The sequence below is a fragment of the Triturus cristatus genome, chromosome 1_1 (assembly GCF_964204655.1).
Source record: "Triturus cristatus chromosome 1_1, aTriCri1.1, whole genome shotgun sequence".
Classification (NCBI taxonomy): domain Eukaryota; kingdom Metazoa; phylum Chordata; class Amphibia; order Caudata; family Salamandridae; genus Triturus; species Triturus cristatus.
In genome coordinates this window covers 93,629,333-93,643,088 of record NC_140579.1, presented here as the reverse complement: position 1 = coordinate 93,643,088, position 13,756 = coordinate 93,629,333, and the positions used below count along the sequence as shown (strand labels likewise).

The 13,756-nt window shown below is 44.8% G+C and overlaps 1 protein-coding gene across 1 annotated transcript in view; it reads right to left on the bottom strand.

Annotated features, from left to right (window-relative positions):
* The window catches only part of LOC146869594 (uncharacterized), a 243,168-nt gene that overhangs the window by 175,201 nt on the left and 54,211 nt on the right, over positions 1 to 13,756 (bottom strand). Inside the window, exons 3-6 of the mRNA XM_085640151.1 lie at positions 7,467 to 7,863; positions 6,182 to 6,246; positions 3,364 to 3,417; positions 2,513 to 2,695 (exon numbers count right to left, since the gene is read on the bottom strand). Of these exons, the coding sequence (XP_085496277.1) occupies positions 2,513 to 2,695; positions 3,364 to 3,417; positions 6,182 to 6,246; positions 7,467 to 7,863 (699 nt within the window). The remainder of the gene's footprint in view (positions 1 to 2,512; positions 2,696 to 3,363; positions 3,418 to 6,181; positions 6,247 to 7,466; positions 7,864 to 13,756) is intronic.

Genomic DNA, 13,756 nt, shown 5'->3' with positions numbered 1-13,756 from the left:
CTGTCAAGTGGAATACCTCATTGGAAGACCACCTACAAGCACCATCTCATATTTTCAGACCTTGCTCTCTCCTGTAGACCTACTGGTGGAAAATGGCCACAGCCACACTGTGTCGGCCGTATGGTACTAGGGAGAAGCTTTGCCTTTTGGATATGTTGCCTTTGAAAGTCAGTGACTGGATCCACATGTCAATGCCAATGATGCAGGTGAAGATATGAGAAATGGACTAATGCCCCGATTACTTACTGGTAACCTTCATTACTCTGAGTTCTACTCTTTCTCGTCACAGTGCTTATATATGTGAGGTGATTCCTCCTCACCCTAAGACAGATGACCTGCTAGTCCATAACTGGGAATAAGGCTTTTTCTTTTGTCAATCTTGCCCTTTTCCCATGTTTACATATTCTGGCCCGCCGCCTTTACCCATTAAATCAGGTGGACCCATAGGCCCCACTTGTCCAATACCAAGCACCATAACCAACCCAGACCAACCATGCACTTACAAATGCCTGGCAGAAACCCACAGAGGAAGAAACCTGAAGTGATGGTGGGCGATAATGAGATTGTTAAGTGGTGTTATTGAATGAGGACTAATGTGCTATCTGTCTCAGGATGAGTATGCATGAACTGTAGAGAGGAAGACGGCCAAGGAGGCAATTTAACACTAAACAACTTGTTGACGTGGCAGAAAAGAACTTGAAAGCCAGAGAACAATATCAACAAAAAAGAAACTTTGGCCAATGTCGAGAAAGCAGGAAGGCAGGTCTGCCATCGAATAATGCATAAAACTTGAATAAGGATTATTATCTGATGTGAGAGAGGAAGAACGCACGAATAAGAATTTACAGCAAACAAAACATATGATATATGACAAAAGTAAAAAAAAAACAAGTAGATTCAAATGAACAAATATATGTAAAATGGGTGTGCTTAGGAAGCCTGAATTAAAAAAAAAATCAAAATTAAATTAACTAAATATAAATTCTTATTCCAATCATGCAGCTTCTTCTTTCAGGTCCAGCCAATGCACAAAAAAGCGTTTGAAGCCAAGTAAGAATTATTCCAAGTTTGGCTTGATGTAGTGATCATTCAAACACCGAGATTATTCTCAAAGATTTCAGTATAATGCAGGAGCCAAGGCATGATATTTCAAAGCAAACTTATTTTTTATTCTTTACAAAATCAATTTGTGCAGATGGGATTTGGCACCATTCTGCATAATGTAGCAGATACCACTGAAGATACATTCACTCTACACCTGCATTTTTATGGGATACCTCTATCCAGAAAAGCATCACTAAAAGAATGAAGAACAATAATTTTTCTAATCCCTGATGAAGTCCCTGTTAGGGATGAAACACGTTGGCTGGGCTGTTGTTGGATTTTGTAAAGAATAAAGAATAAGTTTGCTTTGAAATACCATGCCTTGGCTCCTGAATTATATTAAAATCTATGAGAAGAATCTCATAGAATTTGGACTGACATTGTATTGAGCTCATTTAAATTCAGATTAAAAAGAATTGAGACTTCTTAAGCACTCCCTTTTTATATATATTTATTCATTTGAATGTATTGATTCCGAGCAGTAGAACCCTTAGAAGGTTGAGTGTGATTGTATTTATACTATGGAAATAATGCCTGTGTGACCGGGTAGAGCCAATACTGCTCTTGTTGGATGCATTTTTTTCAGATAATAGATCATTAGAAGAAGATGGCAGGGAAACACCTTGCCAGTGTTTTATCCCGGCACTGTTGACTGTATGTGGAATTTCTACAGCGTGAATCTAGCCAAAGGCATTAGAACATTGTACAGAGTGAAAGGCAGGGATCGCGTACACCAGTGACTGGTCTTGGGACTCTTACTGCATCATGAGCTAGCTCGCATGTGGACTGTTAACGCATTATAATTCAATGTCCTATAAAGAGGCACACCTTTAACTCTTTCCTGAATTGGATCAGGATTGAGGGCTCCTCATGGATAGGAGGATTTTGTTCCAGATCCTGGGGGAATAGATGAAAAAGGCCAGTTGCCTTAGTTGTTTTCTTAGTTTTCTTCTTTTTCACACTTCTTGGTGTGAGTTTCTGTGTGATTCGGGAACGGGGAATGTGTCGTTTTGGGTGATGCTCATAATTATATTTTACTTTGTAGTTTGGATTTGTAGGTGTATTTTCAAGGCGGTATCAAATGCATGACCCTGCTTCCCCCTTATGCAAGAAAACCCTTCTGCGTGATGCAATTAGACCTATGCAAGAGTCTGCTATATATAGATATATATATATCAATTGCAATTCTACATGAGGGGCTTACTAGGTGCTTGACATGGAGTGGAGATTTGCCACAGACGTCAAATACCCCTTTGAAATGATCCAGCATGCATTGTCCCATTTCAGGGCAGACAGGCCACCTGTGCATAGTCCTTCATGTTCTGCTTGGTCAGGAGGTCATAACAAGCATTTTGACTTCCCACAGCTAAAATCGGGGCACCTCAGACATAGGAAAGCCATTCCGTACCTGGTGGGTGTCGACTGTTGAATGAAATCCCCCCGGCCCAGGGGGACCTCGTGGCCCGGATGGACCTGGTGGTCCAGCCGCTCCTGGTTCTCCCTGAGGACCAGGGACCTCAGCCTGTCCTCTCTCGCCGTCAGGCCCGGGGTAGCCATCGAGGCCGGGTGGCCCTCTCTCGCCACGCTCTCCCTGTGGGAAGGATGATTCACTGTCATTTCTTGCGTGAAATTTCTGCCACGCGCGAAAGATAAAACTGAGGTATCCATGAGAGACAAAAAATGATGATCATTTCCGTATTTCTGCAGAATGACCTACAGCGCAGACACGCCCATGCATGTGGTGTCATTTCTAACCAGGAGGCTGAGCTTCTTTCTAATACCTAAATATTCTGTCTGCCCCTTCGCCACCCCTCGATCCTCAATGATACTCATACAGTCTGCCCCCTCCTCCAAACGTCTACATGTCCATATAGTGGCTGTTTTTCTGAAAAAGAGGCCAGGATTTGGATGTGCACGTATGAGAATGTAGATGTACCCTCCCAGGTGTATTGAAGCTGCCCCTTTAGGGCCGCAAACAGGTCAGAATTTCAGGACGTGCACATGAATATTCATGAGATACATGCATAAACAATGAGTCCAAAATAAAATCACCTACAGGGGGGTTATCCTGAAACTGAGCATTTGCCACACTCTCAGACACGGTCTGCTTTGTCAAAAGCACCCCAGCAGTTTTATAACTCGTTTACTGAATTAATGTATTTAGTCATTAATAAAAATCCAGCATTGTTTTCAGCAGGGTCTGTTAATTCAAAGCGTGGTCAGAAGAGAATAGAAGTAAAACACACCCTAGTCACTCACCTTTGGCCCCGGTGGGCCAGGGATGGCCGGACACCAACACTCGGACGCATTAACCTGGGCAGAAAAGTAGAGTTAATGAACTCATCCGCGCCCACCACAGAACCAATGGCAAGCCTCCACTTTGTCATGTTCCAACCGTACAATGGTCTCAAAATCAATATCTCACGTGGCTACGGTGTTAATTCATTAATATGACATCATTCATGTGAAGTATGAATTACGTCCAACAGGAGACCTTGCTTCAGGCTGCTTTACCGCCTTTCGGATAATTACAACATTATCATCGTCGTGAAAGGTGAACAAAACCAGGTTTCAGGCCTACATTAGGCTGAACTTTGCAGGCAGCACTTCCAAAATCTCTGACTTCCTCAGACCCAATCAAAAATGTTTTTATATAAAACTCTATTATCATAACTACACAATTAAATATGTTTATCTCTTTTCTACTACAGAAAACAAAGCGGTGCAGTGCAATATTTCTCCTACTCTTTTCAATAAACATGTCCTTATTTGCATTATTTGCAACTGCACCAAAATAAATATCTAATATGAAAAATACACAATTGGTAACATGTCATATGGTTCTTTGTTGCAATCCCTAGCGTCTGGTGACATTTACAGAGCACTCGGCCCTCGGCCTCCTGGTCAATGGTTGACATGGGTACCCATTACGCATTGTGTATGGTGCTGGTGTGCCTCCTGGTCAATGGTTGACATGGGTACCCATTACGCATTGTGTATGGTGCTGGTGTGCCTCCTGGTCAATGGTTGACAGGGGTACCCATTACGCATTGTGTATGGTGCTGGTGTGCCTCCTGGTTAATGGTTGACATGGGTGCCCATTACGCATTGTGTATGGTGCTGGTGTGCCTCCTGGTCAATGGCTGACACGGGTACCCATTACGCATTGTGTATGGTGCTGGTGTGCCTCCTGGTCAATGGTTGACACGGGTACCCATTACGCATTGTGTATGGTGCTGGTGTGCCTCCTGGTGAATGGTTGACATGGGTACCCATTACGCATTGTGTATGGTGCTGGTGTGCCTCCTGGTGAATGGTTGACACGGGTACCCAATACGCATTGTGTATGGTGCTGGTGTGCCTCCTGGTCAATGGTTGACATGGGTACCCATTGCGCATTGTGTATGGTGCTGGTGTGCCTCCTGGTCAATGGTTGACATGGGTGCCCATTACGCATTGTGGATGGTGCTGGTGTGCCTCCTGGTCAATGGCTGACATGGGTACCCATTATGCATTGTGTATGGTGCTGGTGTGCCTCCTGGTGAATGGTTGACATGGGTACCCATTACGCATTGTGTATGGTGCTGGTGTGCCTCCTGGTCAATGGTTGACATGGGTACCCATTACGCATTGTGTATGGTGCTGGTGTGCCTCCTGGTCAATGGTTGACATGGGTACCCATTACGCATTGTGTATGGTGCTGGTGTGCCTCCTGGTTAATGGTTGACATGGGTGCCCATTACGCATTGTGTATGGTGCTGGTGTGCCTCCTGGTCAATGGTTGACATGGGTACCCATTACGCATTGTGTATGGTGCTGGTGTGCCTCCTGGTTAATGGTTGACATGGGTGCCCATTACGCATTGTGTATGGTGCTGGTGTGCCTCCTGGTCAATGGTTGACATGGGTACCCATTACGCATTGTGTATGGTGCTGGTGTGATATTGTTGCCATGGCTTCACTAACACATAGCTCACCACGTGTAAACATTCCCTGCGAGGATAGAACATATTTCACAATAATGAATGCTGTTGTTCCATGTTGTACATGTTGTACCTTACATACGAATTACTAATCAGAAGCTCTTTCCATATATTTGAATGTTTTTACTTTGTGTATGCATTTCCCCTGCTTGTGCTGTCTTCCATAGAGAGGATCTCCTGTCTTAAAGGGGCAGTGACCCCATAGGAGGGCTGGAGCTGCAGTCCTCGAATATCAAGCAACAGAAACGCAAGTTAAAGGTTCCAGTTCCTTTAACTTTGCACCAAAATACAAAGAAAAGGTTTTAATTTGATATTTCGCTGGCTTTATTGATCTAAAGACTGCTGTTCATGTTCTCCTCGGATGCCACTCTCGCCAATTCAGGGATTTATACAAGTTCACAAAATAGATAACAGTTTATGTTAAAAAAAAAATGGTTAAAAAAGCAACAAGCATTGACAAAGTCAATAGGTGTGGCCCATCCCTGGGCGCCCTTTTTGGGTGCCCAGCTCCCAGATACCCCTAGGTGAGGCGGAGATGTGTTATATAAATGATGATTAATTGATTGATTGATTGGGCAGGTGATACGCTACATTAAACATTTCATTAATTCATTCACACACAAGATATTGTCCTTGGTATTTTTTTTTTTAGAATGCACCTGAAACAAAACTAAAAAGCAGCAAAAGAAAGAAACGTTCCTCTACCCATAAATCTAAACATGGCGCATTCCTGCTTTTTTTTTTTAAAGTCACCCTTGAATATAATTGTAATAGTATGAATGGGTCCTAACAGGCAAATAGATATAACAACCCTTTTTAATTTTACAACACCTAATTATATCATACTTCACACACCATAATACCACTCTTCAAACTGCACAACTCCTTCTTGCATAGTACTATCACTATCCCACTGTGTCACAGTGGCCCACTATACAGCCACCACCATGCCGTATGCGAACAACCCTACAATTGTCATACCTCTTCCACACTATACTATACCCCATAATACTACCCTCAAACTCCACCGCTTCCACTTACACAGTACTGTCCCACTATACCACTACCTATCATTGCAGAGTAGCAGGAAGTTACCTCTGTCCTTGGAGATGTCTGACGAGTCCTGGGATGAGGAAATATCACCACGGGCGCGTGGGCCTCTTCGACATCAGAGAAAAGAAAATTGCAATTTGTGGTTATTTTAATACCTTTTAACATATTATTTATGTATGCAGGTTGGTCACAGTACACATACCCTGAGACAAAACACAGCATCTGCCTTTCTGGGATCAAAATGCACTAAAATCTGTAATCAGTGAGTGTTCCCAGCAGACATCCCCGGAAGACGTTTATATATAACACGAGACACTCATCACCCATGGCCCCTTCGCTTGCCTTGTACAAGCTGATGAAAGACTAGGTGACCAACCATGGATTGAGCTTCAAAGGTTCCCAGTGGTACCACTTCCTGTGCTCCCCATTAGCCAGGCAGCTGGGTAAGTGGAGGTGTTGTGGTTGCTGTGGCAGTCCTCACTTCCATTTCCGGGTCACAGTCTTTGAGCAGCCTCTTTTTGACCTTCCAGAGTTTATATTGCTTCCCCCCCTTGCCCTAGCTCCGGTTTTTGTTATTGCCAGGAAGTGTGTAGTAAACTACTTCTCTACTATTCCCCATTGTACTGCTCTGTTGGAATGTACCATGACATCATAGAATGCCTGAGTGCCCCTCTGTGCTTGGAGTGTCAGTTGGTCATCTCAGGCTGAGCAGCTGGGAGCCTGCTCCTGGTGGGGCTGCATCTGTACCTTCTATCTTCTCCTACTCACCTATCCTAGAACCAAGCTACAATAAAGGATTATTCTATCTATACAGCTGGACTGTGCATCTTCCTTTACTACCAAGTGCAACCAATATATTACGTCACCACCATATTGTGTTAGTGCTCATGGATTGTTTTTAGGTTTGTCAGTGGCTTGTACTTTTCGCCTGATCCAGAGAACCTAGGTCTCAGCTGTTCAGTTTGCCCAGGTGCTCAAGTAGCATGGCACCGAACAAGAGAATATGATCATAGAGACTGGATTTTTTTAATGAAAGCTGATTTAGTGGAAAATATCAAACCCCTGTGGCCGGTTCCCAGGTCTCACTCGATCTCGCCTTCATTGTCAGACATGTCCGACTCTTAAGGATTTTCTGCCAACCGTGTGACGAGAAAAGCTTTTGTGAGCCTCCCTCTTGCATTAAAGTCATATATAAGGTACATTCATATGGCTTTTCCTTTCACTTGATCATATAGCTCTTCACAAAAACTAGTTCTGTTGGGTCTTGTGTTCAACAACTATTGTGATGTCAAATGCAATGCTGTGGGCATCAGTGAGATATTGTTACCTTTAGTCATGTCACTTCTGCCTTCCATGCTGTCATGCTGGCTTGAGTTGCCCGGTGGGTTTCTCGGTGTAGTCCGTGGGGCACCAGTTACTTTTGACTGCATGCTGGCTGGTACTGCAGGCCCAGTTGCACGAGTTCTTGGTGGATCATCTTTCACACTCCCCTGTCTGGTTGCTGCTTCTTCTTTGGCCACTGCCTGTGTGTTTGAGACAATTTCTACTTCTCTAGCTGATGTAGAGTATGAAACCTCTACTGCTCTTTCTCGGGTGGTTTCTGCTTCTTCTTCCACTTTTGTCCGCGTTGTCGCTGCCACCTCTTCAGTTCTTGCTTGTGTTGTGGATGTTGTCATTTCATTTTCGTTTATCTTTAGGGTGGTTTGTCCTCCAACCAGCTCTGCCTGGTGGGTGAGTCACATGGCATTAATTAAATATATACATAGCATTCTTATACTCACCAAACCATCTGAGAGCTCTGGTCTGGACAGGAGAAAAGAAAAAAAAAGAAATGTACAGACAAGCACTCTTAGTATAACAGGATTATAAAATATCTTTGAAATATAGTAATCCTCTCCACTTATCCGAGTTGAACTCGAAATTCATTCATGACCAGGATCACCAGTACCATGAATACTTTTTCCCCACCATGGCCAAACCTCAAAGGTAATAACAAAATCAGTATCTGACCCTCGGAATGAGATGGGCAACCCAAATTGCCCAACTTAAGGGGGCGTAGCAGGTAGTGAATCGCCTGGGGGTTTCCCTCAAAAGGTCACCACCTGTAAGAACCTTTAAATTGAGTGCTTGATTTTATGTTATGCTAGAGAGGGCATAATCTGAACCTTATAAGTGCATCCAGTCTCCAGGGTCGAGGGCAGCCAGAACCTGAGCCTGAGTCAACATCTTGAACTTCTCCTTCCAGAGGAAGCGATTGACGTTCCTGAGGTCCGAGATGGGGCACAGACCCCCTTTGCCCTTCTTGGGGACCAGAAAGCAGTGGGAATAACAACCACGTCCTACTTCTGGCCCAGGAACGCGCTCGATGGCCCCCTTAGCCAGGAGGGCCGTGACTTCCTGTTGGAGAAGCGCAAAGTGATCCCCCGACATGCGGTGGAACTGAGGTGGCATGGTTGGGGGGTAGACTCGAAGGGGAGGGAGTAACCCCTCCGGATGATTTGCAGCACCCACTTGTCTGAAGTGACAGAACGCTAATGGGGAAGGTGATGTTGGATCCTGCCGCCCACTGGCGTGGGGTGCACCCCAAAGCCCGGACTAGGAAAACTTTGAGGCAGATGCTGCGGGAGCTGAGGTGGACTGACCCGCCCGCTGTCCTCCTGTGCCGCCACGGCGGCCTTCACGCCCGTGCTGAGTTTGGCTCTGTGCAGGTGCTGGAGCAGAGTTTTCTGTTGAAAATTTATCGAGTTTTTAGCTCCAGTTTTGTCTATATGTTATGACTAAAATTATTGATTTATAATTACTAATTATTAGTTTTGTCCTGACTAATCAACATTACTAATGAAGAGAAATTACACGTGGGAATGCATACATGTTGCTTAATAATAATGTGCGGTTTTAATTAAATGAATGTTGCAAAGTGCTATTTGTTTAAAGCACAAACGCTTTTAAAAATAACGTGTACTAATGCTTTATTGTGTCGCAAAAGGCTAGATAATTACATACACATAAGGGTATTAGTGGGAATTAACACTGTTCAATCATTATGCTGTGGTAACGTTGTTTTGTGTTTCTTTTAATTAAGATGGTCGTCCGTTTTGGCCTAAGACAAGATGGCTGCCATTTACAGCCTGCACTCGAGTGATTGAATTTTGACGAGAGGCCTTGCTGAACATGGTCGAGAGTCACCTGACCACAGCCTTTGCCTGGTTAGAAAATCTTCCGTGAGGACAGCAGCTCTGGGAACGATTCCAGCTTTCCTTGGACAAGGATAAAGCACAATGAACATTGTCCAGTCTGCGGTGTCTCTGCTAAGATATCAAGGAAGAACATTTACGAAAGTAACATTTGCAAACTCGAGTTTCCTTCTTCCGTCTTTTTATTTTTGTGATTTTCCCTGAGCGGAGGTTTTCTAAATGTAACCGAGAGACTTCCTTTCCTGTTCGCTCTGCTCAGTGGCTCAACGGATATCTAATTTTTGTTTGTAACTTTTATTTGCAACATACCCTATAAATATGTTAGACTAGAGAGGGTCCACGTTCGTTCGTTCATTCTTTCTTTCCTGGTGATCATCGCGTTTGGATGTTACCCATGTTGAGGACGGCAGCTCGAGAGACTTTACCGAGAGACCTGTCCTGGCCCTTTTAGCTAGAATAGGTAACTATGAGAATGACAATTTTACTAATGATTGACTTTCCATTTGAATTAATTTAGATAAACAAGCATTGTTTGAATTTCAGTGTCGGGTGTTTATTCCTTGTCAATTATTGAGTTTCAAATGTATTTTCTGTGTTTAAAATCATGACTCAGGACAGTAATTTTATGGTTTCATTGACCTCATTGTAGATGCAGATTGGTTCTCCTATATACGGTGTGGATAGAGTAATAGTGTGAATTTAGTGTGATGGGCCCTAGCGTGTGATGTGTGTTTGCGCGTGTGACTGTAGGTTTACTCTGTCCGTGGAAGCAGGGAGATTTTATATGCGCCGATCTGCAGCAGTTTCCTGCACAGGCTTCTGGCTGAACGAGCATGCAGGGGCGCCCCTTCCGTGGCCACGAAAGGTAGACATGGCCGGGCGAATGGTAGAGAGACCCAAAGACTTGGCCGTAGCCTGAGAGTCCTTGAAACATTCCAGCGCACTGTCTGCCTTATCGCCAAACAGGCAAGTACCATCAAAGGGCATTTCCATGAAGGAACTCGGGACGTCCCCCGAAAACCCAGTGGACCGCAGCCAGGCATGATGATGCAGGGCCACTGTTGTGGTAATCGCTCTCCCTAAAGAATCCGCGGTGTCCAGCCCACACCGTATGTCGAACTTCGTGGCATCTTTCCCCTCTGCAATAGCTTGGGAAAGTATTGCCCGAACCTCTTCTGGGCACTGGGGCAGTGTCTGCCCCACTGTGTCCCACACAGCATGAGAGTAGCGGCCCAAGAGGCATGCGGTGTTGACTGACCGCACGCCCAAGCTGGCAGAGGAAAATAACTTCTTGCCAAACTGCTCCAGCTTTTTTCGATTCCTTATCCGGCAGGGAACGCACTTTGGGAAGTGGAGGCCTGAATGACCAGGCTCTCCGGAGTTGGATGATTTGTCAAAAAGGCCGGGTCACCCGGTGCCAGGCGATGACGCCTGGCCACGTTCTTATCCACAGGAACCCCTGTAGCTGGCCTAGACCAGGTGCCCATCAAAACATCCATCAAGGCCTCATTAAACGGGAGCAGAGGTTCCATAGAACTTGCCGCCGGCTGAAGCATCTCAGTAAGGAGGTTGGTCTTGTGAGTGACAGTAGGCAGATCAAGGTCAAGGGCCTCAGCTGCTGTACGGAGCACCACAGTATATGTGGCGCCCTCCTCCATGACCGCGGTAGGAGACATAAATCCAGGCTCGGAGGAGAGGTGAAGGCCACCTGCGTCCTCCGAGTCCTCCGCCCACTCATGTTCAGACTCGCACTGCAGTGCAAGAGGGTCCTCCGACCCCTCCCAGTCATCCCCCTCCTCCACGGCCCGTGGAACTGGTGGCATCGGCAGGGGAGGCACAGGGAAAAAGAAATGCTCCAACGGCGCCTGGAACGGTTCCATGTCCGGCTCCATATCACAATTAGAGTCCCAAGCCGGAGCAAAATTGCCCGGAAATTCGGGCAAGGGCGAAGGTGGGACGAACGGAACCCATGGTTATTTAAGTATTTTTAAGTATGTTTTAGTTAATTATATTTATAATTTTATTATTTTTACATTACTTTTAAGACATTAAAAAAAATTCTATATTTTGACTAACTATATTTTTTACAACGATATTTTTGATTCGATATTTTTGTACTTACCTGTTTGTAGATAGGAATTCGATATTTTTGCATTCTATATTTTGTCATCGATATTTTGGTAGGTCTATATTTTGGTATTCGATATTATGTCAGTGATCTCTCCAGGATCTCACACTCTTATACCATGTGTCCACACCTGGGACAGAGAGATGTTCCCTTTAATCGCAATACACTCAATATTTACTATTCAGTGACAATGTAGAGATGAAATAAGGAGCAATGTTTACATCTTTGCGAAATATACAAAACTCAGTAAAATTGACCGTACAGAGCAACGTCATCATTAAAGATTTGGACACCCATAGGTATGAGGTGCACTAAAGGCAGCCTTTTAGCAGTAGAGATTTAATTTAGGTAACAGATGATGTGATTCTTGCAAAAAAATTGATGTTTTGAGCCGGTTCAACAGAATCTCAATCTGCAGGCATGAGATTTAAGGGAATAGGTATTGTATTGTAATTGCATTTATATAGCGCTTACTACCCCTGATGAGGTGGTCAAGCACTTTATGTCGGGCAGCATGCTGCTCTGGAAACCAAGATTTGTGGTTAATCCGATGGATATGTGTTTGTGTATTATCTGCAGCAGGACGTAGGTACTATATGAGATATTGTGGTGCAGACTGCAGTTTTTGACTGCTGTGCACCCATCAGAAGGTCTGTGCTGCTGATCCCTGGCAGGTGGTAGGGCAGTCTGAGTCCCAGCTCCAAGTGCATCTGAAGTGGAGGTTGTGTTAGGCAGCTTCATCTACTCATCTGAGGCGGCAGTGGAGGCATGGACAAAGCTCTTCTAAGCACGTCTATGCTTATGCCCTGCATCTGGGTGTATCAGTTGCAGTGCCAAATTGGACCGGAGCATGGAGTGGTACATAAAAATGGGACCGGTACAGACTGCAATGGCCATTTTGGCCCACTGGTGAATTACAAGTTATGGACTGCATAGGCTGCCATGCTTTATTTCTTAAAGTGGCAAGCTGCACCATGTAGGATGTGTGCTTGGAAGTGTATTGTCTTTGTTTTGATCCTGTATGGGAAGTGTTACAATGTTGTGGTTGCGGTTATTATGTTATGGGATGCTACACTTAGCAGTGTGGTGAATGAAGAGTAGTGAGAGATAGGCACGCTGTTTATGGTTCTCATCTTAGCTGCTCTGCAGGTATTTGTTCTGATCATAGTCCACGTAGCTAGTTCCTGCATTGGGCTGTGCAATCTGTGATATTTTGTTTCAAGGTGTATGGTCTTGAGCATGTTTCTTGTTAATTACCAGTTACTTTTCTCACTAAGATTGAGTCACAATGGAATCAGTATTGCTTTACACAATACACGCAAACCATGCAATGGGAACCTCTGCCACTTCTAAAATTATGACCATGGATACAGAGAGTGGCAGCTGCCTTTAGCCCACAGTCACTGATTCTAGTGCCCAAGCAGGGAGCAAATCCGAGCCATAGAGATGTTGATGTAGAACTACTGAAACTAGACCTTTGGGTACCAATAACCGGACTCTGTGCGCGCCTAGGGATGGGCAGGCTAGCTGAGATGGAGTACCGCAGAAGCGGTGAGCGAGTACTGTTTTTTTCCCACCACCTTGGCCCCTCCTAGATACACTGGGGCCAGTTTGGAGAAATTGTTCATCATCCAGGCCTCTAGTACTGTGATTTGTTACAGCATCTGAGAAAAAGAAAATTATAATGAAGGTGTAGGTGAGGTCTGTGTCCTACACATTGCCACTAGCTATCAAGATGTTCCTCTGAGAGAATTGCTAAAAAAAGGGCCAATAGTTTCACTAGCTTATGGAGCATGAGGGAGAGTTCACAGAGGGACAGGGGGACTTCCAAAGGCCGCTAATTTGCCCTGTTTTGACCCACATTTGAAAAGTGTAATTGTTACTGATGTTAATATCAAGTGTTGTGGAGCTATACTGGGGTGGAACTTGTGGAATTTGACTCCACGGAATTCCACAGAGTTATATAAAAACTCAGCGAGATTCATGGAGCTCTGCCAACAGGGGGAAACTATCGAGCTCATGCTGCAATTTAGGGCCACTAGTGTAAGCAGCACCAAAAGTCAGTAAGAACGGCACCAAGCGTTGCGCAGGAGCACGCAGCCATTTGAGTTGATTTTGCTACGTCTTGAGTTGAAAATCTACTCGAGTGCCAGCAAATCCACTCAAATGGTGGTCCTCAGACCACGACCGATCTTGACTCTCCGCGACTGTCCACGTTAGAAAATCACGCTAGGGGACGCCAAATCTCGCTTGCATGCGCAAACTCGCATTTTCTAGAGTATAGCGGAAGTAAAA